General features: G+C 36.4%; 1 protein-coding gene across 1 annotated transcript in view; it reads left to right on the forward strand.

Annotated features, from left to right (window-relative positions):
• LOC134527754 (ruvB-like 2) overlaps positions 1–26,887 on the forward strand; it is a 100,297-nt gene that overhangs the window by 63,032 nt on the left and 10,378 nt on the right. Inside the window, 2 exon segments of the mRNA XM_063360683.1 lie at positions 8,683–8,821; positions 12,175–12,325. Coding sequence (XP_063216753.1) covers positions 8,683–8,821; positions 12,175–12,325 — 290 coding nt within the window.

Raw genomic sequence — 26,887 nt, forward strand, 5'->3', positions numbered from 1 at the left:
CGGTATATAATTAATACAGTACCAATAACATGAGAACAATGAATTAGTAAATTAACAGGACAACATATTAAAGAGCAATGGTAGATACAAAATAAATAAAAGATATTTAATTAAAACCATGAAAAGAAAATATTAGCTAAAGATTATATGTTCCAATTAAAATTGTACATAAGTTTATAAACTATTATATTTCATATTAAGCTTATTTTAGTTTGAAATAATTTTATAAATAATTTAATTTTTATTATAAACAGTACACAATGTTGAATATAGATTGGAATTGAATTGGGGAATTCTGAAGGCAGAATTTCCAAGAAGATAACTGCATTTTATTTTATAAATGCAGTGAAACTCAATACGATATTGTTTAATCCAAAACCCTTATTATTACAAACCTGTTTAAGTCCCTGGCAACGTGTATATGATTTTCAGTGTTAATTCGTGTGTATTAAAAAATACCAGATAATATGTCATTTGAAGTTTCATTGTAGCCCAAAACTAGTTTCACGTTTAATTAAGATCTGGTAATACAAAGCATTAAAGTGAAACCTTGTATTTGCGTTCTGGTAAGTATGTTTCCCGCAATTAAGAACATTTTCTTTAGGTCCCATTTACATGTCATTAAATGTAATGCAATACTTATCCTCAAATTATACCTTGAAAATTACTTTGTTCCTGCTATATTCATGTTTTATTTATTATGTTAAAACCGGGTTTTATTTTTACGTAGAACTCATTTAAGACTTTCTCACACAATACAATTTCCCATAAGATATGATCAAATGTTTAATTTCTGCCATTTTATCCATAAGCTGTACGATGTATGTTATTATTCTTGATGTTGAAGTTTCCCAAAAACTTTGTTTCTCATATAAAACTTTTTTTTTAGTTGAAATCCATTTTTCGTTAGAAAATTACCTTTTTACTTACTATTTAGTAACAGGAAAACGAAGTTGTCCTATGTGAAAATTCTCTTTCAGACATGTTTTCAATTATCTTTTCGGTTGCCGTAGTGGAGGTGGAATGCTGGTTGGCATCGTGTTTGATTAGATTGATGCATGTATAGAGTACGAGCACGTAGTTGAGAATCAATATCGATAGCTCGCCAATTGCATTCAGCGCACAGGCTTTGTCTCTTGCCAAGTGAACTAATTTGAAGGCCCGTGCTCTTTCATGGTTGGTGTGTACTACAATGATAATTATCTGTATGCTACATCGCGTTTAGGTCACTGTGTTTATGGACAGTTTGTTGTTGATACAAAATATTTTTATTTCGTAATATTTATTTACTAGTTATAGAGGGTAAACTAAAATTAAGATTAAATGCATATGTAGAGTATGTATTTGTTTGATATGTATATTTTCATTTGAAAACTTTTTAAACACCTAATTTTTTTTGTATATGCTTATTTAACCGTATAATGCAAATAAGATGAATTAATTTAATCAAAAATAAATTTAAACTTTTGTGGTTTTGTTCAGGGTGGCGACCAACTGGGAAAACCGGGAAAAGTCAGGGAATTTTGCCAGCAGGGAAAAGTCATGGAAAAGTCAGGAAATTTTTCAAATAGTCAGGGAAAAAATTAAATCTTGTTTAAAGTTCCTGCTGCAGCATTTTGCAGCTTAATATTATTCATAGTCTTCGTTAATTGTATGTAGCAATTTATTAACTGAAATTCTGAATACTATAATTTATACTAAGTTTGACATTTTAATGAAGCCTTTTTTGATGTCACGGGTCCATGAAAAACTCTTTGCTGTGTTTGCGTTGCTGATAACAACTGGCTGGCGCGCGCGCACACACACGCATCATTGTATTGCCACCATAGTCATGGTACGTTACCAAATTATTCTATGCTTACTAGTTTTATAGCTCATAGTACACCGAGATGACCGAGATAGTTTTTTTTTTTCTCGTATTATTGGCAACTGTGGTACACGAACGTTTTGGGATGAAAACGTGTGTGCTTTTTTTTTGTTCCCAGTCGTGTAGTGCTTCTCTGCGTTTTACTTTTCAGATGTACTATTTATTTTATTTTGCTGTCCTCTTTGTGTAAACGTTTTGAATAGTGGCGTGTACAGGTTTTCAGTATTATTTAGTAAGCTAGTCGGGCTTTGTTCTGAAGATAAAAAGGAGAGAATAGAAGTAGAAGAAAAGATAAAAAAAAATGTGCGGGGGATCAGATATGAACGCGTGGGCTTGGGAAGAATATTGCCGTTGCTGAAAGCTAAGAGTAAAGGTGAGTATTGAGTTAAAGTGTTTATTGGGTTGTATTCAAATTTTTAGCCCATTACTTTTATGGAGTAAACCATTTTTTTTTTTAATGAATTCCAATACAGGATAAGAAAAGTGAAAGGTAAATATTAAGAGTAGCTACTCATCGTCTACCAGCCAAACTATTGATATTATGTAGCACATTAGCAGCATAGTTTTTTTTTTTAATGAAAAATAAATCTTTCGTGAAAATTAATCAATTAAAGAAAACTACCTTATTGATGTCTATTTTTGCAGTTTTTTGGAGATTTGCAAACATGCCTGAAGAACTTGGAAACTATATGGTGGGGGGGGGCTTTGAAAATCTCCGAAAAACCGAAGAAAATAAACATTGGTAAGATAACGTTTTCTTTATTGACAAATGACAATATGTTTTCAGACCGAAAGAAGCATTTTTCATTAATAAGCCATGCTTCTATTATCAATAGGTTAGCCGGTATACAATAAGTACCTAGGCCTACTCTTAATATTTACCCTGCAGTGGACTAATCTATGCCTATCACTTGAAATTCATGTTTAAGAGCAATGGAAAGATAATAGTTCTAATTTTGTACATAATTATACATTTGAGTCATTTGAACTGCTGTTTACCTTTCCATCCCCCTTAAGAATGGTTAAAACATTTAATAGTTTTGTAATACTCTGTTTTAGAGGCAAGCATGTCGTCTGCAAGGAAGAAGTGCAGTTTCAGTTTTGGCTTTACGATCCAAAGTTTTCTTGTCTGGAAGAAGTTGAAGGATCTCCACATTCAGCAAAATGTAAACTATGCCGGACAACATTTTCTTTAAGTAACATGGGGCGACGAGCGGTGATGAGTCACTCAGAATCTAAGAAACACCTTAAGGTTGTAGGAAGTGTATCTATGCCCCTTGCTGCATTTTTTCCTGCAAGGGATACTGTCAGCTTTGAAAGTAAACCATCTCAAGAGGTTAATTTGGAGTACACTACCACTCAGGAGGTAAGAAATGAAAAGTCTATCCTATCTTTTGATAATCCACAGCCAGTAGCAGCTCGTAAACAAACAACTGGACTATTTTGTGTTGGGGGAAGACGTTACAAAGGCTGAATGACTTTTTACTCTTCATGCTGTAACGACACACTAATCTATGGGTATGTCTGCTCCGGACAGTAAAATTGCAGAGAAAATTAAACTACAGTGAGCTAAACATGGTTACTTAATATTGTATGATTTAAGTCCATATTTCGAAAATGAGCTCTTGCAGGTAATTGGAGATTCTGATCATGTTACGGTAGGATTTGACTAGAGTCTAAATAAAGTATCAAACAAACAACAAATGGACATCATAAAAAATATTTTTTTGGGACACAGTCAGAGGAGAAGCCATAACTCGGTATCTGACTTCAGTATTTCTTGGCCATACCACTGCACATGACTTACTTAGTGCTTTCTTGGGCTGTGCTCGACCATTCCTAAAGAAATTGGTCCAAGTTTCTATGGATGGTCCAAATGTTAATAAAGAGTTTCTCAAGGGTTTAGAAAGCTTCGATGAAAGAAGATGAAATTGAACAAGTGATTTTGGACATGGGCAGTTGTGGACTGCATACATTGCACTGTGCATTTAAGGCTGGAATCACAGTCACAGGTTGGAATATTGTCACGTTTCTGTGAGCCTTGTATAATTTGTTTTAGTTTTCTCCTGCATGTCGAGCAGACTATACTACTTGGACTTCCAGTACTCTGTTTCCACAGAAATTTTGCTCTGTTAGGTGGTTAGAGAATCAAGTTGTAGCTCAGAGGGCAATAGAAATGTTACCTAATGTTGTAACCTTTGTGAAAACGACTTTGAAAGAAAAGAAATACAACCAATCTGCCAGCTTCACTATTGTTGAAAAATGTGTCGCAGATCCTCTACTGGGTGATAAACTTACCTTCTTCAAAACTGTGGCTTCAGACATAGAACTATTCCTAAGAAGAGTTTCAAAGCGATGCTCCAATGGCCTCTTTTTTGCATTGTGCATTGTCGTCAACTTGCAGAAACATAATGGACAGATTTATGAAGTCCGATGTGCTGGAAAAGTGTTCCCTCACCAAGCTGGACACAGATAAATCAGAAAACCTCTTGAATGTGAAAGAAGTAAAGATAGGGCATTCTACTAGAAGTGCCATTAGGAAATGTAGAGAGGTTAGGGGTACTAAACAAGTCACAGACCTTGACATTCTTGTCTTTCGTAAAATGTTAATGTGTTTAAAGACAATCACAAAAAATATTTTTGAAAGATCAGCTTTGAAGCTCAAAGTAACTAAAGCTTTGTCCTGTTTTGACCCAGCTGTGGTTATTGAGGTGAATGTGGCATCCAAATGCCTTGAAACACTCCTGTCAATTTTAGTTGACAACAAACTACTTGATGGTTTGTGTGCAGATCGATCTGCTTCAGAGTACAGGGATCTATGCAAACGCCCTGGTGTTACAGCATTGTTACACAGCTATTTACGAAATCAACAGAGGCTTGATCACTTCTGGCTGAGTTTGTGTAATGACAATACAAAGTATTTATGCAAAGTTATGAAGCTTGTGATGGTGCTGTCACATGGTAATAGCAATGTTGAACGAGGTTTTATAGTCAATGCAGTTGTGTGGTGGAAAACCTGAAAGAAGAGAGTCTAATCGCTAGGCCAATGATGTATGATGCTGTTAAAGCAGCAGGAGGAGTGTCCAACATTACAATAACCTAAAGTTTGATTCATGCTGCAAGAAATGCTCGTGCACGCTCAAAGGAAGCTGCTGATTTATGCCAAAAAGAAGATCTGCAGAAGGATGCTTCGAAAGCAATAAAGAAGAAAGCAAGTAACGATTTGAAGGAACTTGTAGAAACGAAAGCAAGGCTGTTACTTGAAGCTCAAAGAGAGGCAAATATAATTAACATTAAAATTATAGACCTCTCAAAAATGGATTCTTAAAAGTGTGAATAAATAGTGCGTGTGATTTACCTAATAAACCTCAAGATGTAACAAAATATCATGACAGAGTAAATAAGGTAACTTGTAGAAAAGAAAGCTAAGGTGTATTTAAAACTGTGTATGTTAAACTGTATGTATATATATAACTGTAGATATGTAATTGACATGTTCCATAGCCTTATGGTTTCTACCAAAAGAACGCTCAATGGAACACAAATAAATATAAATAAATAAAAAACAAGTGCTAGGATATTACTTGAAGCTCAGAGACAAATAATTGACATGAAAATTACAGACCTCTCAAAAATGGTTTCTTAAAAGTGTGTATAAATAGTGTCTATGTTTGTTTTACTAACTAAACCTCAAAATGTAACAAATTATCATGACAGAGTAAATACGGTAAGTGTGTGGGATTATGTGACTATTATTGTTTGTCTGATTTTGGTTTGACATATATTTGTGTATGTTATCTGATAAGTTAGTTAATATGCAAAAATAAGAAGGTTTTACGCTTAAAATTGAGGAGATTGTTACACATGGTGAGGGAATAAAAATGATTGTCCTGGAAAAGTTAGTGAATTTATTCTTTACAGTTTGGTAGCCACCCTGTTATTATGTCATGTATTTTGGGCAAGGCTACAATTTTAATAGTGTATTAGTAGGCTATTATACATTATATTTCTTTAATGTAAAGTGAAAGTATACAATGAAAAAAAAATACATACAAGAAATGAGGTATTTATTGTGTATTATAGTATGTAGTTTAATAAGAGTTTTCCTTCAGTTTACACTTTCCTGCAATATGACACTGAAACAATCAAAGCCTTTGACCAGTTATGTGGCTTTGTCCAAAGTATGTTTAAAAAAATGAGAAGCAAACCAAATAGTTATTTTTTTTTTTACCTATATCTTCATAGTGATCTATTAGATACATAATAAGTTGTAACAACATACCATTCAAAATTGTAAATAATTTTGTGTTAAATTTTTATGTAGGCTAACTATGTTTTTAGTTAAGAGAATGCTCTTATGCAGGATTGTAGTACATAGTACTATAATAATGCACATATTTTTCTTTTGTTTTGACATTATGTACAAAAATATGTTTGTGCAACATGGGGAAGTATGGTTATTACAAACCTCGTTATCACAAATTGTCCCCTTATGTTTGTATTTGTGAGGTTTCACTGTATAACAATTATGAACAAAAATATCAAGTCTAAATAGGCTCTGTAATTTACGAGGGAAGTTAGATTTGAAGCCAAGAAATTCTTTGTAATAACTAGTTGAATCATTTTATTGTGTACACTTTCTATTTTTCCAATGTCAGCCATCTTGATGTCATTTCGGATAATTGAGCAATATTCTAATTTAGATTTGATTAATGCCAAATAGAGGGACATAATTAGGTCACAATTAGTTTCATGAAAAGTAATATATTGTTACGAGTAGGCAAAAAAGGTTCATAAGGATACGCCAATTAATTTTTGAACAGTTTTATTTACTACTAATATTTACCTTACTAATTAAATCACCACACTTTACATCTGTTCACAAATCACTCGCACTTAAAAATGACTGTTCATTACCATGTTTTATCGCATAATCGTCACACATTTTATACTGAAATCAAGTTGGAAAAGTGGGGGTGCAACATTTATGCGGGAAAAAAACTTTTTTTTGGTTAGGTAAAGTTATTCTTTAAAACCAAACCCCTTCATGGAAAGTACGTTTAATAAATAGTGGAGTGTATAAAAGCACACCGAACAATTTAAATTAATAAGTCATGCAACAAAAACCTTTCTTCAACTTTAAATAGAAAAACAAAATGTGAATGTGAGCCTGAACTAACGCATAACTATCGTCGTAGTACATACCACGAAAGAGAGCGGGTCAACAAATGTAGTTAACTCAGCTCTCGACAGAGAACGTACCTTGCATGCAATTGGCGAGATATCAGTATAGATATTTGACTACGTGCGTGCGCTCTGTACGGGAAGCCAACATAACCAAACATGAATGATGCCAACTAGTGCTGGCTACATTTTTATAAGCGGTACACCGCGGCGACGCAGACGAACAGATTAAGGTTATAACGTTAAAAAACGTCTTTAAAAGAAATTTTACACATCAGACAACTTTGTATTTCCGTTAATTAAATAAGTAAGTGGTAATGTCCGAATAAATTTTAAATTTCTACTTTAAAACACATTGTTTTATACAGAAAAGATACCTACACAAAGCTCTCGGAATCTAATAGCGGGACCAAAACATAATGCAACGTTTATGTGAGAGGTTTTTTTTTATCCAAATTTTGACGCCCTAAAATATAGGTGCAATGATTATGCGCGTGTGACGATTATGCTATAAAACAGGTTAATCACTAAATATCTGTCCAGTCCACAGTATACACTCCTCACTGGAGCTAGGCTCAACAGTGGTTCACCCCTTTCCTCGCACCTGTTAGCACACACAGTTTCGCACCACTCAGTCACCACACTGGCACGTTCCCGTCATGCCGCCCACAAGGGTAGGGGGGGAGGTCCTCTTGTCCTCGCCGAACTCGCACTTCACTCCACTCCACTCCACTCCACACTACTCTCTGAACTCCCGTGAGGCCGGCATCGTCACATTTATACCTTTGGCAATCTTACTGCAACCGACTGAAGTGGTTGTGACGTGTCATGTCATCCCTGGCCAACTCGATGCTCGAAGTATCCAGAATAACGATTTTTATTCATGCCACTCCACGCGGAATTCCCAGACCGCCAGGGGATAGAAAACGGTGATAAGGAGGGAGAGCATGATGGTAAAGGGGGGGGGGGTGAGAGCGGGCTGCTGTAATCCCCGAAGGAATGCACGCTTGATGTCAGTGGTCGTGCGGGGTTGCCAGGCACCTGGCGTGCGTCGCACTCGTGCCGCCTACGTTTGTAATGGTATTTATATATAAGGGCAGATGTTCTTCGAGAAGTAGAGTATAAATCAACATGTTTGTGAAAATATAATTTGGAATCGTGATTGACACCAAGATATTTTATAAAACAGGATTTGGAGATTAAAGAATTGTACTGAAAATTAGGAATTTCCTTGATGCACTTTTACACTTTTTATTTATTCATGTTTTTGATGAGTATCAAGAGGCTCAGCTTTAATTTTCTTTAATTTATGCACCCCATGTAGTCCTTATAATTTAAACTTTAAACCATTTGGTCAGGCCACTGCAGCCAGACACATCACACCACCTACACTGCATTATCGTGTACGACCCCAAGCGCCCGATGCAGGTGCTGCGTGTTTCATTACATCCGGGCTCCTGTTTCCCATCGTGCTGGACATGCATGGCGCTACGCATCCGGCTGCGCAAGCACCGTTCCTCGCAGGAAAAAAAAACTGTAAGGAAATTATAGTCAAATCTTCTGAAAACGTGTTGAAGCTGGTTCACCAGGTTCTTGTAGACATGCTGTAAATGAATTGTTGTGTTGCGCAGATGCGAGGAGGAGGACTGCGAGATCAGCGACGACGCCCTCCTCGTGCTGACGCGCATAGCCATGGAGACATCGCTGCGCTACTCCATCCAGCTGATTACCACGGCCAGCCTTGTGGCCCGGCGGCGCAAACACCCCGAGGTCAGGCCACGTTACACCTCCTTGTCACCAGGCTGCTGCTAGCATTATGTGTATCATATGTAGCCAAATTCAGGATTCCAGCATCAAGGGTAACCTGAAATAATTTGAATTGGCCTTTAGTTCTTTCTGTACTGTATATAATCTGAATTTGAAAAAAAAAAAATTGGCCACCCATAAATTTTTTATTAACATTGTCACACTCCAGGGCTTCCCGACTAGCTCAAATAATTGTCTACACATTCGTGAACACATGCAAAAATAAATTGGGCGTGAAAAATATGTAAGTTCCAGATGAAATGTTACTGTTAACTGTTGGTTACAGAAATAACTTCTTTCAGACACAAACTACTGATTTTTTCCTTTTTTGTTTATTAATATCTCACCAATATTCACGAGTCTTCATGGCTTCCATTTTCAGAACACGAGAACAAATACGTGTAGAATTTATAAGCAAAACGCACATAACCTCTTCACTGACTCAAAAACAAGCAAGTTGACTGTCCGCAGGCACCGAAGAATAACTATTAAAATATAGTTTGCAAGTAAATCCCGTGGTTTACATGAGTTCCCTGTACATGCAGACGGACTCACGTCCTCGGAACAATGGACGAATTTTCTTTCATTCTTGTTTTGGGCTAATACAGACTGTGGTCAAAAAAATTCTAGTTACAGTTCCATAAACGAAAAAAAAGGTTGTTTAAATATGCTGGGGCCTCGACCACCGCCACAAAATTCTCTATAACTTACATTAATATGTTATTTGTGAGTCATCAGTCAACACACGACCTACCGATAACTCGACCAGACACATACTAACGAGGTTAAGTGCAACGGTGCACCGCCCGAGAGAAGTGGCAAGTGCAAGATCTCTCCAACCAATCACAGCACAACCCTCAGGAAACCTAGCATTACACAAATTTCCTAACCCAAATTTCCTAACTAGGCTTTTGTGGCAAAATTTACAAGAAAAGAGCACAAAGTCTGGTGACATAATTTTTAACCAATCAAAAATACCAGCCAATACAGGTGCATGGCAACAGCACCCCGACAAACTTTAGTCCTTTCTCATGGCTACTGAACTCTCTGTCTCTCTAACTATTACGCAACTGGCAAACCACCGCACCTGCTCGCCTTTTAAGGACCATGGAAAAAAAAAAATTCAAAAGAAAATTACATACATTACATAGAATTATTTTCGATAAATCTGAAATTATTATGTTAACACGTGATTATACACAAAGTACAAATATTAATTGTGTAGTATAATCTCACCATAAAAAGTGGACATTTTGAAATGCTTCATCATTCCCATCTCTTACTCAAGAACCTAAATTTTCATGTTCAAACTTTAAATAATGGTGAATTACTGCAATATTTGTTGGATTTAATGTTTTACCGTTAGAAATAATGAAGTTCTAGTTAATATATAGAAATATAAGCATCTCCGACATTTTATTTAGTGTGGTGTGTATTTGCGTATTGTTTCCATCGTAGTGTGAATAAAAATGTTTTTCAAACACTTCCCTCTTTTTATGTATCCTGGTTTTTACGTATTTTTTCCCTGTTGTCTTGAAGTATAAAAGCTATGTTCATTTTTAACTTTCATTAGGTGCTAATAATTGTAAAATTTGAATTACTTAAAAATAACAACTTTGCTTACAATTTGTAATTTTTAATTAACAGTGCTATTTTTCTGGAGGGGGGTGGGGAATATTATATACCTTGTAGTTTTACTTGCATTTGATGGATCAAGACAATAGTTACATTCAGTGATAACGGTTTTAGTGTTGGCACTCCCCTAATTTAGACAAGCAAATTGCACAACAAACATTGCACACCCAGCTATCACCTGATCAAAGCCCTATCTGGCTATTGTGATTTAGTTTTTCTTTTGAAAACACTATGATGAACTTCAAGTATAAATCACATTTAAAATCCTGATTACAAGTAAGCATAAAGGACACTGTTCTGCATTAAAAACTGATATTAAAACAGTAATAATATTTATCCATGGTTTATATTATCATATTTAGTCACTGCTTAAGGTTTCTATGTTATTCAGGACACTTAACTGGCATTCGCTAGTTCAGTAACTGTTTAGCAAAATACATTTTAGTTTAAACTTGTCAGGATAGTTTAAAATGGACTAACTATACATGTAACAGATATTTAAAAGTCTTACATGAATCTCAGACTGCATTAGTATTATTCTAGAGACGTGCGAGTCTCGGTAATATCGAGAAATTATGGAGATCAAAATATTCTCAATTTCGTCTCGAGAACATTTTAAAATTTCCGAGAATTTCTAGAATTTGTATTGCTTAGCTCTGATTGTCTATTTATGCATTTAAATAAAGCGAAGTTTTTACTGACACTCGAAAAAAAGAGCTACTAGGTACTAAAAATAAAAACTTGAATCCGTTACTACATGCCGACATAACACAGTGTTGTTCTATTGTTTATTTTCCACGTTCACGTAAAAATTTTTCAAAACAGTGACGTTTCACAATTCAAACGAACACCAATACATGTCTCACTTTAAAAATATACCATATTTTGAAATAACGTCGCTTGGATCGCTAGCAACAACGGCACAAATACGGCAAGAAGTGAACACTCACTGTTTGTGTGTCCCATAATCTATGGAAAGAGCTCAATACCTTGTTTATTTTATTTTTGGGGTTAAGTTTAGTTTAAATTACCGGGAAATAAATGATCGTACCAGTTTTTTTTTTTAAGTTATTTTGAGCGCTGATACGTACATGTAATTATTAGAATGGCTGATAGTTCTGGAAATTTTACGAAAAACGAAAGGGTGAGGTGAGTGCAAAGTGTGCAAAAAATGTATTCAGACGCCGACTTGTTCAATAAGTGGTCTCTTGCAACACTTGAAACTTCATCCAGCCGCCGAAAAGGATTATTTGGAATTAACAAAGGGAAAAAGCTACAAAACAAAAAGAAAATTCTCATAGACAGTTATCAATCCAAGACTCTGTCACAAAGAAACAAAACGTTAGCGAAGCTAGAAAAAACATAATTGACAGGAAAATTGGTGTAATGATGGCATGTGATTTTCAGCTATACAGCATTGTAGAGGATCGCGGATTCAAAGGCCTGCTCAATGAATTAGAGCCAGGTTATGAAGTACCATCTTGCACTATATTTTTCAATTAGTATAAGATATCTGAGTTTTCAGAATGTAAGACAATCTTAAATATTAACCAAACTTGAACATACGATGACCTCCAATATAAGACTTCCAATTTAATATAACCTTGAATGTAAAATAACAGTTTTTCCTACAAGTCTTGCTAAACAATATTTTTTACATAGCTATGTGTATGTGTGTGCAGGTTGCCATAGAAGACATAAAGCGTGTGTACGCCTTGTTCTTGGATGAGGCAAGGTCCACACAGTACCTCAAGGAGTATCAGGACGAGTTCATGTTCAACGATGTAGCCAAGGACGTCATCCTGGATACAGCGACGTTCTCACTGCCAGACGGTAATTATGTTTTACCATTAGTGTCTTAATACTTTCACTGATTTCAGTGTTACTTTAAAGCACGGCTTACATGGTACGACTAGACTAGTTTAACTTAATATCGTAGAGATGGACGAGTTGAGGTTTTTTGGCGTCGAGTCGAGCCGAGTTTAGCAATTCATATTTCGAGTCGAGTCGAGTTCGAGTCACAAAATTTTTGAAGAGGTCGAGTCAGTTCGAGTTTCATAATTTTATAATTTTTTGCATCGAATATGATAAATAAAATATTACTACACCCATTAATATAAAAATTGTGTATCCAAGATGCATCTGCATTATTTAAATATTTTAAATGATTAATTAGCAAATCATTATGTTATTTAAATATTTTAAATGATTCATTCAAATCATTGTTATTTAAATATAAAAAACTAAGCTTTATTTCAACTAGATTTCACAGTATCTTTAATGTAGCTATCCTAACCATATCAACCGTCCACAATGTTTTAAAGTATTTATAATGTAGCCTAATTGACCATAGTTATCATGAGTTGTCCAAAATAAACATTCACGGACACACTGCAAACGAAAAATATGGCGGCGTACAAATAAATACCGTTGCCTTGTTTATGATATTTCCTTTTATCAACACCGCCATTTTTATTTACAATGAACAAAAAGAAAACGAAGATGTACGATCGGGAGTTTGGCTCTTTCTTCTGTGAAAATAAGGCTTCCCGAGTTACGTAACTTTTTTTTTCCTATCCACCGGCAGATCCCCACACGAACAAACAGCTCAGGGGATATAGGCCTTGTCACATTGTCACATTCTCAATGTAAATACACTTTCCGCGGCAAGATTAATCGCCCGGAACTTGTTACAACTACAAGAATATCAATATGTTTTTAAATAAATATTTCATGCATTTGATTTGGCGATCAGTAACTGATTGCCAAATAAAAATGCATGAGCGTTGTTATTATTATATTTTATTCAAACAAAAAGAAAGTAATTTTATCCTAAACGTTATTGACACGCAGCGCTGCGTAGCGGAGCACAGCTAAATTTAGTTCCAAAATGCAAGGCTGGCTGGCCTAACACGCAGCCATTTTCACGCATCACGGCTTGGTGTTATTTACTAAATATTACAATATAATTATTTTTTGTTTTTATTTTTAGGTTACGGAAATCTCTTGTTTATACGAGTTATTATAAACAGGCCACAATAAACGTGATGATTATTAATATATGTGCGTTTTGCAACAAATTTTTCTTCAGTGAAAATCCATTGACGTATTTTGTAAACAAATGCGGTACCGTATTTGAAGTAAACACGGGATGAAAAACAAAATGAAAACAGTGCACGCTGTTTTCCAAGCTTTTTTTTAATATAAAATGGTCATGTGACATAATTTTGTCCTATAAACTGTCGCCACTATCGACAAAATTACGTTACGACGTCACTTTCATAAATGAAGGTAGGCCTAGGTTTGGTTGCACTTGTACCTATTATAGCGCCGTAGCACGGTAGCGGGCAAGGTTAGGTTTGCACGGGATTTGTTTTGTTTAAAGGTCATTATCATTTCTTACTGTATTAATGACTAAGCGAAAACGTTAAGACAACCTATAATAAAGTGCTATAATGTCACGATGCTGGTACTTAACTCGAAACGTGTTTCGAGTCTCGAACTTGATAAAATATGTGACTCGGTTTTCGAGTCGAGTCAATCTGACCCAACTCGGCTCGGCTCGACTCGATAAACCAAGACTCGACCCATCTCTATTAATATGTTTAGGTAGGGATATTTGTAATGCAGTAAAATTCACTTAAGAGATTCCTGCATTATACGTTTTCCCGTTTACAACTTAAAATAATTATTCTCTTCATCATGCTCCACAAAGCTCCAGGCGAGGTAAGGTTTGGCTTTTGACTGGTGCAACCTTGCATTTTCTTATCAGTAGACGAATGATGGTTCCATCATCCGGGCACACTATGCGCAGGTACACCACGGCCGCGTAACCAATCTCAGAACTATCGCAGAAACCATGCAGCTGATAGGTAGAGCCTTCTGGACCCTTAATGAACCGAGAGACAGCAATGGAAGACAACCGAGGGAGCTCCCGGCTAAAATAATCCCACTGAGAAACAAGATCAGGGGGGGGGGGGTGATCATCCCAGTCAATGGACCGCACCCACAACAGTTGTAATAGGTGCTTTGCAAACATTAGCAGTGGAGTAAGCCATCCTAGAGGATCAAATATTCTGGCTATGTTGGCAAGGATGCTCCTCTTCGTAACAAGACTCTAGTGGCCTCGGATTACATAGGAGAAGGTGTCCGAGGCTGGGTTCTATTGAAGTCATAAGACCTTGACCACAACTTGACTCTCAGGATCCAGATCAAATTGACGTCGTCCAGGGCTACGCCCCTCCTAAGCCCGATGTGACCCGTCCACGGCAGCACCCCTCTCCCCCCACCAGCACCCTCTATTTCAAACGTCCCGCCGACGGCGAGCGTGTGTAGGTGAGTGTGTGTGTTGCGGCCATACAAGAGGCCAGTAATTAGAGTCGGTGCGGCTTCCCCGTAAATCCTAATTATTAAATAAGAATTGTCAACCTTTATTTTATCTTTTAATTCCCAAGGGTCGTATGTTTGCAGGTCCATTTTTCTAAACAGACGTTACAGCGCCACAAGCGACCGCTAAGAGAACTACCAAATTAACTTTTCATTATTGTAATTCTTTTATTTAGCTTTGTTAATTAGGTGGAAGGAGCAGAGGCAGTAACTTAATCAATACTGGTTTACTAAATGTTTATTCATATTTCATTGTAAGTAAAAACGTAAATTGAACAGCTAACGGTAACGGGAGCGGAAGGAGGCGCCATGACATCCCCTAGCCAGGTAGTCTAATCTTGGAACCGCCCGGAGTAGGACGCGTGCTGTACCTCGTCGCCTTCAATACTTGGTAAGAACTGATCATTTAGCATCCGGCCGTGTAATAATTTTTCTGAATCGCTTTTAACCGCTTCGAGGCCTACTCCGGGTGGAAGACTCTTTAACGTAAATATTTTTTCCGCTCAGACGGACTTTTGAAATCGACTGCGTTGCGAATCGTAGGTCAGGCCACGAGGTGACCTGGCCCTCCTCTAAGCTGATTCATGCCGTTGGCTTTTTAACCGCTTAATAAGTAAATATGTAAGAGGAAGGAGTGAATAAAACTCGGGCGCATTGAAGTCTCCATCTTTTCATTCTAACCACGTGTGCCCTTAGGAGTGTATGGCGTGTGGGACGCCTAGAGCCCACTTGGGATAATTGTTTCATGGTGATAGCGTACACGACGCTGAGAGCGGGTGTTAGGGCCACCGTAGGTGAATAGGGTTGCGTGTCTCGCCCCACACGGGCGACGTCACGACCAGGAGAAAGAGTCTCGCCGGGTCCACGTGCCCACGAACCACGTGGTGGCGCCCACAACATAACATCTTTATAATTCAGCAACCCAGTGCGATAGCAAAATGATTAGGACATATCAGCATCTTCAGATGGAAGCCAGTCTATGAGCGCTGAATGGTTGCTCTTAAACTTCCTCAACTTGAAGCCCCCTTTGGCGAGAAGAGATCGAAGGTCCTTTTGGATGGCCAGAGCAGATTCAAGAGAGTGAGAACCGGTAACCACATCTTCGACATTTAGTAGTCCTGGTGCTGGGGCAGAACAGATATTTGACGGTACATTTGTTTAACATCTGCCGTAAACACAAAGGCATGTAGCCGAAAATTCAACAGTAGGTCAAAAATGTATCTTTGCAGGTTGGGGCCGGTTAGCAGTGTGTCATTCAATGAGACACTGGATGAGCTCTTAGCAGACGCATCAAACACTACCCGCAGCTTTGTGGTTGAGCTTTCCGGCTTCACGACACAATGGTGGGAGATATAATATGCTGGCGTCACATTAATCTGATCATCTGGAACCTTTTCCATGTGACCCGTGGCAAGATAGTCTTCCATGAACTCTGAGTAAATCAGTTTGAGCTTTGAGTCACCTTTCAAGTGTCTCTCTAGGCGCATCAACCTATTTATATCTTGGGGTCTAGAGGTGCCCAACTCAGGTCTCGAGTGGCGAAATGGTAGGGACACACTATATCGGCCTTCATTTCTGACGTGAGTTTCAGCATACATGGTTTCGCAACAAACATCCTCAGGAGACTTGTGTTCTACACGTGCAGGGTGTCTAGCGACCTGGAAAACCTGGAAAACCGGGAATTGTCAGGGAATTTCGTGTGTCAGGGAAAAGTCAGGGAAATGTCAGGGATTTTTTAAAAATCGTCTGGAAATTTTGGCCGTGTTTGTTCTTCACGCAGCAGCACGATACAATATGCATATCGATTGTTCAATTCGCCGCGTACACAATGATCGACGTATCGATTATAATCGGCACATGGCTGTACACATTGCGGCCTGTTAGGCTGGCCAAAATGGCGCGCATTTGTGTACTCTTGTTGATTTTGGTTATCGTTTTTGTTGATGGATAAGTGAATTATTATATCATCAGCCAAACAAAGGTAAGAAACAAAATGTATGTATACTCTACTATAGTTGCTCTATGGGCAAGTCGCAAACTGTTGCCTAATTTGTTTCGTTCGCTCGGCAACGGTTCGTGATGTTCTTGGTTTGTAAACTCCGCAAGCACGCATGTCTGAGTAAAGCAAAAAGTAGAACACTCACCTTTTTTCACGTTCTCAGTTGTAACAAAATTGTGCATGGTGTGAATTGAAAGAAAAAAATATATAATAGTAACCTAGCAGATAATATTTCATTACAATAACATGTTCAAAAATTGTGTAAGGTATAATTTAAAATAGGCTACCTGTAAGAGTTTTCAGAACATAAGTGGCACGTCTAATATTCTGCCATTTGCTAGTTGCTGGTAAAGAAATACCTTTGTGTTTTTTTCTTCTTCTTCTTTTCTTTCTCCATATTTGGTTTGTCACATTTCAAACTCTGAGAATTTTACTCTCTATCACTTTGCCAACCCAGGACAATGATTGACTCCAGATTTGTCATTAGTGGGGGGGGGGGGGGGGGGGGGGGGGGGCACTGGTAGTCTGTACCTAGTATAGTACAAGTTGATTACTTCAGAAGTCGTAGTGTCCAGAGTATATTTTACCCTTCTGAGGGGGGTGGGGTGGGAGGTTGGCACGCGTCCCCGTGGCCCCCCTTTCCCCAATATCCACCTATGACTATACGCTTGTCTTGTATTTTGTATTGTTTTGTTCTGTCTGTATGTATCTGTGTTTGTATTGTGCCTACCACCCAAGGCCATAAGCTGTAGGTAGGCATGCAACAAATATTAAATAAATAAATAAATAAATAAATAATGGTTATGTCTGAATCCATTTAAGGTGGCATGTTTTAATTAATTTTTTTATCTTATCTAAATAACTTTAAAAAAACTGCTCAGCATTGTTTACGTCATAGCAATTCACGTACAAATGTTCATCATAAAGACAACATTATTGATTTCAAAGTTAAAACATTATTAATTTTTGTTCTGTTCGGTTACCAAAATACCAAATGGTTAAAAATATTGTGTATCAGGAAAAATAATTTAATTGTAATTTGTAACTTTAAACAGTGGTGACAGATAAAACTTAGTCATTATCTGTGATTATCAAACCAAATATTAAAAAAAACTGGTTGTCTGTAAAGTTGGTTTACGGACGATAGTTTAACATGACGTCATAACAAAACATTGATGAAATGATTGCATACTTTTATGAATAAAATTGAATCATTTTTATTTTAATAATAAAAGAATAAATACTTGAAATTATACTAGTAATCAGATTTTAAAATGCAAGAATAATTAACCTTTATTTCCGAAATTGTTGTTGTAATAAGCAATGAAAACCACATTAACTTTTCACTTAACTTTATAAACAGTCGACGAAACAGTTCACGTGTAGATGACTTGTAATTAATTTTAAAAACTGGCGTTTAGCTATAAAATTTAAATATAATTATGAACAAGTTTTCATGTAAATAAACTGTAATCAAATATCTATCATCAATTATATGAATCACCATAATTTTTTAGTCAATTGTAACATAACCTATTATTACTGCACTCGCCGACAGAGTAATGGAACACAGCGTAACGGAACAATGAGCGTAACGGGACACAGCGTAAAGGGACACTTTTTCGTGCGTGCAGCCAGCATTCATTGATTTATTAGACGGCACGTCAAAAAAGATTATAATTGAAATAAATGTTTGGAATATTAATTTTATTGTTTAACAAATGATAACAAACGTTCATGAAAAGTACTGTTGGTGTTGGCTCTCCTGCTAATATTCTGTTTCTTTCATTTGGAAATGGTGCCATGTTTATTTTCTACCATCAAGCTATTAGGTCGTGTTTTTGACGTGACGTCTAATAAATCGATGAACGTCGGCTGCACGCACGAAAAAGGATTACTCATTGTCCCGTTACGCTTTGTCCCGTTATGCTCATTGTACGATTGCGCCGCATCTATCTCTCTTCCACTCGTTTGGAACAACCATCGATTTGACTTTTTTGAGGCACATTAAACTTGAAACACTCCCATTCGCTTCCTACTTTTCCTGTCATCGTCCTATCCTTAACAGAATAACACAGATTGGAAGAAGTTAAATAGCAAACATGTATAAAAGTTATAGTAAAAATAATCTGTTTGTTAAAGTAATAAACATATTTGAATTAATGAGTGCAAATAAAAGTAAATTTATCAATTAAACTGTAGATTTCATTTCATTCCTTCTTTGTATCCATACAAAATAGTGATAATTCAATAAAAATGATCCAATTTTATTCATAAAAGTATGCAATCATTTCATCAATGTTTTGTTATGACGTCACGTTAAACTATCATCCGTAAACCGACTTTACAGACAATCAATTTTTTTTAATTTTTTTTAAATAAGATCAGGGTGTCTACCAATCGTGAAAACTAGGAAAACTGGGAGAGTGGCGGGAATTTCACATGACTGGGAAATAATCTAGAAAAGTCAGGAATTTATAAATAATCTTGGGATTGTTTTATTGTGTTGATAATGTTTTTCTCTTTACGCGGGCTAGACTTTTAGCCTTTTTATTATGTTTGCTGTTTCACTCTACCAGGCCAACAGGAACATCTTTGTAAGCAAAAGTGTATGGAAACCCTATGAATATGAGAGAAAAGAAGTGGCAGGTACCCTGTATGCCATAAAATCCATTAGCAGGCGCTCTCTCCCTCTCTGCCCACATTCCTTACTGTTATTCTGTCTCATCTGTCACACCTGTAGTGGTTGATGCTGTCAAAAAGTGGTAGAGCATGTAGTTCTTTATCTGAATTCTTCCTACTGTTAAGGATCGGAAGGGCTTTTGTAAACTACGTAATAATGTAAAAAAAAAATGCCAGATGCTAAAAAGTGTAGTAACCACATTTTAGAGTACTGGTTTATAAACTATGCAGGGCAAGTATTGTTCAACTTCCATTTTCTTTGTGTTTTGGCTTGCATTTGACAGCAATATTGGAATTTTTTTTATTCATCTATTTTTTTACTTTTTAAGATGCAGACGTTATGCGGGTAAATGGCCACGGTGTTGTTTTTATTATAAATATGATATTTGACTTGTTTAGCTTTCACGCAGTGAAAGAAAATAACACTTTTAAATCATATTATTGAAACTTTCGTATGTTTTCGTGAGAAATATTATTGTTTTCAACTGTTTTACAATTTAAAGTTGTTGGTTTGGTGATGTTGGTACTTGCATGCTTATAAAAAACTGTGATTTTCTTGTAAAATATTGCGTGTTCCATTATTGTGTCGTTGCATTCCCTTGCATTGTTTATAAACCACGCCTTAACATTAATAAAATGAGAGCCTATTTGTGTAGGAATATGTGTAAAATATGGAATAAATTTTAATAATTGTATTTCAGCTTCATTGCATCACAAATCGTGTTAGTTTTTGAGTTTATCGCAATTGCGTGTTTTTCAGGTCTTTAGAAACAGAACTGTTGTTGTCTGTGGCAGGAGGGTGAAGAGGATTAGTCAGGGGGTGGGGGCATCTACTTCACCATGGACAATACAGTGCTCGCCTAGAGAAACATAGGGCAACACGCTTTGAACTAATTTTTGGCAGATTTCCTTCAAATTTTTGACTATTTAACACACTTTTTTTTTACGTTAAAGATGTAACAACAGGGTTGTCATGTGCTTAGTTTACAGCACCATTAAGCAGTTGTCTGTGGTTCCTTGAAGAGTTCAATGGTGTAGCGGTAGTTCATGAATATTTTCTCCTTTGATAGTTTAGTTACGGTCAGTGAGCATATTGTAGTATGTCACATTCATCTACATTGAAGATGTCCTGTGGTTTGTATTTTGACAGCATACCTGGAAGAATTTCATTTTTCCAAGCTTAAATGTTTCCATGTAAGATACTCTTGGACACACTTACTTGTTTGTGGACTAACCCACAGTGCTTCTTGAACCTATTTATCCAGCTATCTGAAGAAGTGAACTTCACATTTAGTTTCAGCGCAATTTTATCTGCTTCTTTCTTAAAATTGGGCCATCAACTGGAATGTTAAGGACACTTTTGATGGAACCATTCCATTTGCACACACACAATTTTTTTCATATTTTACTGTATTGATTTTCTTTCAGCCTACTTACTCAATAGCATATTGCTAAAGAGTAGGGGTTTTACTGTAAAAAAATACTGTGTTTATCGTTGAAACTAGAACACCAAGCAAAGCGGCAATTTGTTTGTCGAACATACGGCTAATTTTGATTTTATTAATGTGTGATTTTTGTTCCAAAGCAAGGAGCTTGCATTTTATTTTCAACTGACATGTATGGGTCTGTCTTGTTAAGTTTTAAAATGGCACACTAAAAATTGCACTATAGTTTAACACAAATAAAAGTGAAAAATCCCCAAATACATTTACGCTTAACAATTAAAATTATCCAGTAAATACACTGGAATCCCAATTTTATGAAACCCAGATTTAATGAAGCAGCGATTACATTCTCAGGAATCGTTGAAAAATCAGAAATTTTAACACCAATCTATGATTAATCAGAAAAAATGTGAAAAAAATCACAATAAAGCTTATAAAAATATATAAATGGCATCAGATATTAACTCTAAAAAAAAAAAAACATACTTCAAATAGGTACACTTTGTTTATTAGTCTGCTGGAAAATCATAAACTTTGAAATTTCTTGATTGTAAAAATTTAGCAGTATCCTAAACATATTTATTGTACCACAAATGAACTACACTCACCTTTCCGTTCTTCATCCCAACATTACCAGCAAGTGATGCATAGCAACTGCAACCGTGTGCAGCATGAAAGAAGAAAGAAAAGCAATTGAGTAGCAACTTCCTCCCCCTATGGCTATAGCAAGCAATCCATAGTTACTTAAATCATGTTGTATTCCTCACATCTGCTAGGGAGGTTTGCCAATAAAAAGCGCCCAAAAATGGTATTAGTGATGCTGTTTGTAGGCAAGTAGTTTCTCAACTAAGCTGTGAACAGGGCTCAAAATCAAAATGGCATACGTGATGCAGTTTGTAAGCATGAAAGTTGCTTAACTAAGCTTTTTTCAACTTGCTAGACAAACAAATAATTGGCTTTAAAAATTCACGGAGCTCTCACATTCAAATGTACATTACGTTTTAATGAATGTATTTGCCATTACAGCGCAGTGGTCTTATTAACCACAAATGCCTATGATTACTTTTATGAAACAGTGCAGGTGTACTCTGAACTACCCTGTTTTATTACATAATCTTTGCACCTATATTTTAGGGCGTCAAAATTTGGATAAAAAAACTTCTCACGTAAACGTGACATGATGTTTTTGGTCCCGCTATTAGATAACGAGAGCTTTGTGTGGGTATTTTTTCCATATAAAACTATGTATTTTAAAGTAGAAATCTAATATTTATTCTGACATTACCACTTACTTATTTAATTAATGGAAATACAAATTTGTTGATGTGTATATTTTCTCTTAAAGATGTTTTTAAACGTTATAACCTTTATATGTTTGTTTGCGTCGCCGCGGTGTACCACTTACAAAATTGTAGCCAGCGCTAGTTGGCATGATTCGTGTTTGGTTATGTTGCTTCCCGTATAGAGCACGCACACGTAGTCGAATATCGATATCTCGTTCTCTGTCGAGTGCCGAGTTAACTACATTCGATGGCCCGCACTTATTCGTGGTGTGTACTACAACAATAGTTACGCGTTCATTCAAGCTCGCATTCGGATCACAGATTTTGTTTTTCTATTTAAAGTTGAAGAAAGGTTTTTGTTGCATGACTTATTAATTTAAATTGTTTGGCGTGCTCTTTTATACTTAACTTTTTAAATAAACCTACTTTCCTTGAATGGGTTTTGTTTTCATGAATTACTTTTATCCAACAAAAAATTTTTTTCTCTCACGTGACACCCGTACTTTTCAAACTTGATTTTAGAATAAAATGTGAGACGATTATGCGATAAAACACAGTAAACGTACTTTCCATGAATGGGTTTTGTTTTTAAGAATAACTTTACCTAACAAAAAAAAAGTTTTTTCATATAAACGTTGCACCCCTACTTTTCAAACTTGATGTGCGGCGATTATGCAATTAAACACTGTATGTGCATGTTCTCTTCAATTCTGTTAATCAAAGTGTGTTTGTAATTATTTTTAATAGTGAGCTGTTAAAGATTTAACTTATAAAGAGGATGAGGGAAATGCAAGGCATGAAATTCTTCCAGCTCATCAACAAGGCCCTGGCAAGTCTTGTCTAACCAGTAATACTTCTGTTGCACCTTCCCCCCCCCCCCCCTCCTCATTTACCTCTCCCATAAAGATTGGTTACTGATGTGTCTGGGTGGAATTAATTAAAAAGGGGAGGAGAAAAGTATCAATGGTGGCAAAATAAGTGAGGAAAGGAGGCTAAATATGTGGTTTGCTTGTCTATTTTACATAAGAAATGTCTAAAAGTGTAGGCCTATAAAAATATGAGAAGTTATTAGCATTAACATTCCACATGCTTTTCACAACTGGAAGAATTCATATTCACGCAATCGTAGGAATAACATTGTGTATGAATGGTGGGTACGAATACACCGCATGATACGCTGTAATGTAGAGTAGATATTTTTAGATATTTTTTCATGTTTGCTACATAACAGATGCAAACATGTGAGACCAGCCGCAGCGCTGAGGATTAGAGCATTCCATATCCATATGCTGCAGCTGGAGGTCTTTTATTTTTATTGTATTTTTAAATCTTTAATCATATATAATTTATAAGACCAAATATAACAAAAAAAATCAGATGTATTTGGTTCAAAAAAAAAAATTATTTTTTCTTTGGTGGGGTCAAAAAGAGCCACTTTCAATTTTACATATGCAATCTGTGGAACCTTGAGCATATATAAAATTGGCGTTCTAGTGTAACCTCAAGTGTAATGTTAATTTTCCTCCAAATGAATTGCATTTCTCAACTTTTGATATTGTTTACAAAATGGCAAGTTATGTAAATATTATACATCTGGTTCCAGTTCTAGTGCAACTCAGGCAATACCCACGTTGGAGATAACCAAGCTGGAAATAATGAAGCCAGATGCTCTTAAACTCGATGATTTAATTAAAAAGGTTGAACTGCTTTGTAATAAAGTTGATGCTCTTCAAAACGAAAACGCTCAACTTAAGTGTCTGCTTATCGACTCCCGCTCTGAAACGGGTGTGATTAAACAAGAACTCGTCTCAATAAAAGAAAGTTTGTTTGTAATAAATAAAAGTGAGATATCTTATAGTCAGGCTTTAATGAAGTCTTCGAGCGACAAAAAAACTGAACGTGTAGCAGCACAGAGCGTCTCGGGTAACGGGCGTCCGTCCAGTGACCTGCTTCCGACGCAGCGGGAAAAAAGTGATGTCACCAAAAACAACCACACCAACCAACATGCTGACTCTGACGGCTTCACCGTTGTACAAAATGCACGAAAATCCAAAATGAATGTGAATACAGAATCCAAGCGTGAGCCGGAAAGAAAGAAAACACCGATGCAAGTGGGTATAAGGAATATTCCTACCCTTAAAACGGTCGCCAAGCCTGTTCCGAGAAGAACAAAAGCACTGTTTGTTACTCGTTTTGATCCTTCTGTTCAAGCAAACGAGATAGTTGACTACATAACTAATGAACTCAATCTTTCACATGTTAAGGTAGTGAAACTTAGAACCAAATTCGATTCTTACGCTTTGTTTCACATAGTAGTACTTGAAGAAGATTTTAATAGAATAAATAACATAGTATTCTGGCAGAGTGGGTGCTTAATCAGTCCCTTCTACGGTAAACTCCACCCGGAACAAATTGCTACCAGTGACTCTACATCAAATAATTCCGTCAGCACTGATAAGACTGTCATCCCCATGAAGCCCTTATCAGCTGGTGTCACTGTAACGAACCTGTCTCCGGTGCCAGGAGGAGCACCGTAATTTGTTTTTGTGCATCCTATTTCAAAGGAATTGGAAATTTTTTATCAAAACGTCCGTGGTCTAAGAACTTAATCAAAAGAATTCTATGAAAACATTATTATCTCTAATTATGATTTTATCTAACTGAAACCTGGTTCAACGATCTTAGCATTAATTCCCACTACTTCACAGACCAATACTCAATCTACAGAAATGATAGAGACGCCTTGCTGACTTCTAAAGATCGTGGTGGCGGTGTTTTGATAGCAGTCAATAAGTTTAAATTTACTTCTATTCAGCCTATTTTTCACCTGGACTACCCCGGAATTGAATCTGTTTGGTTAAAAGTTAAAATGTCTCAGAATAAATCCTTTATAATTGGCAATATATATTTACCACCCCAAACATCACCAAATATTTATTCATCTTATTTTGAGACTTTAGAAGATAAACTGGCTGCTTATCAAGATGAGTTAGTGCTACTTGGTGATTTTAACGTCCCAGGTGTTGATTGGACCAATAATCTAACTACCAACATCGTGCACACGCACATCAAGACTAAAGCACAATATCTTATAAACTTTATATCTAGTCTTGGTCTATTTCAGTATAATACAATCCTATCATCCAAAAACCTCTTAGATCTTTGTTTTACAAACATCTCGCAATGTTCAGTATCTCATGCGGATGAAGCACTTGTCACTGAAGACCCATATCATCCTGCCTTAATTCTAAAAATAATATCTGACAGCATTCCTTATGTGGTCAGTTCTACTAGAGTCTCTAGGTCCTATATAAATGTTGACTATCTTGGTCTTTACAATGCTGTTAAAAACTATGATTGGTCAAATTTCTATAAATCTACTGATGTTAACTATCTTGTTGATCAATTAACTACTTGTATATGTCACAATATTAATGAATTCATCCCCGTTTTCATTAGCAAACCATCTAAATACCCTGTTTGGTTTTCAAAAGACTTAATTAAAGCTTTAAAATCCAAGAAACATTTTCACAAACTTTACAGAAGAAACAAAAATACCGTATTTACCCATGTACCACCCGCACATTTTTTCCGAAAAACAACATTCAAAAATCGGGGTGCGGGTCATACACGGAATTTGAGGTTTTGGACAAAAATTAAGACTGAAAAAAATGGATTTATCGTACATTACAGAATGCTGGAAGCATTTATTACAATGAAAATATTAATATCCAACCCGTTACTATCATATTGTAGCGCGGGTGAATAGCAAACAAGCAATATTGTTAACTACGTCGTGCGCCGCGTGTACAGCTTGCGTCGCCCGCTGGGATGTGCCAAGGCGGCACCGAACCGTGCCGTGCAGCGCCGGACCGTGCCGTGCCGCGCCGGACCGTGCCGACCTAGCATTCCAGGCAGCGCCGGACCGTGCCGAGCAGCATCGGACCGTGCCGACCTAGCAAATTCTGTGTTTACTTTGTTGTTACAATGACAGACTCTTTTTCCCTATTTATGCTGGCACATGTAAATTACATTATAGTGGAAAAAAAATTTTTTCCTAGAGAGTGTGTTGAAAATTAGGGGTGCGGGTCATACATGGGGGCGGGTGGTACATGGGTAAATACGGTATGTACTATTATACTAAATTTTCATTCTTTCGAAAACAAACCAAATATCTTATCAAGCGTGATAAAATAAATTGGACCAGAACCACTAACAATAATATCAAGAACAACCCTAAGAAGTTTTGGCGCTATGTCAAATTAATAAAAAACTGTTATCATGAACAGCATTCGTTAAAAGTTAATGATGTTGTATCTAGTGATCCAGTGGTGTTGACTAATGTATTTGCTGAATACTTTTCAAGTGTTTATGTGTCCTCTAATGTCAATTACCAAGTTCCCACCTTAAATTCATTCCTTGATACAATATCTGTTCCCTCTGTTTCTGACAGCCTTGTGCTTTGGTGCATAAGGGCTCTAAAACCCTCAATGTATACAGAACCCGACGGGATTCCTAATTTTATTCTGAAAGGCTGTTCAAATTTATTAGTACCCCTATTAAAACATTTATTTAATACTAGTTTAAGAACCCAAGTTTT

This window comes from Bacillus rossius, chromosome 1 (genome assembly GCF_032445375.1).
Source record: "Bacillus rossius redtenbacheri isolate Brsri chromosome 1, Brsri_v3, whole genome shotgun sequence".
In the NCBI taxonomy this organism is placed as follows: domain Eukaryota; kingdom Metazoa; phylum Arthropoda; class Insecta; order Phasmatodea; family Bacillidae; genus Bacillus; species Bacillus rossius.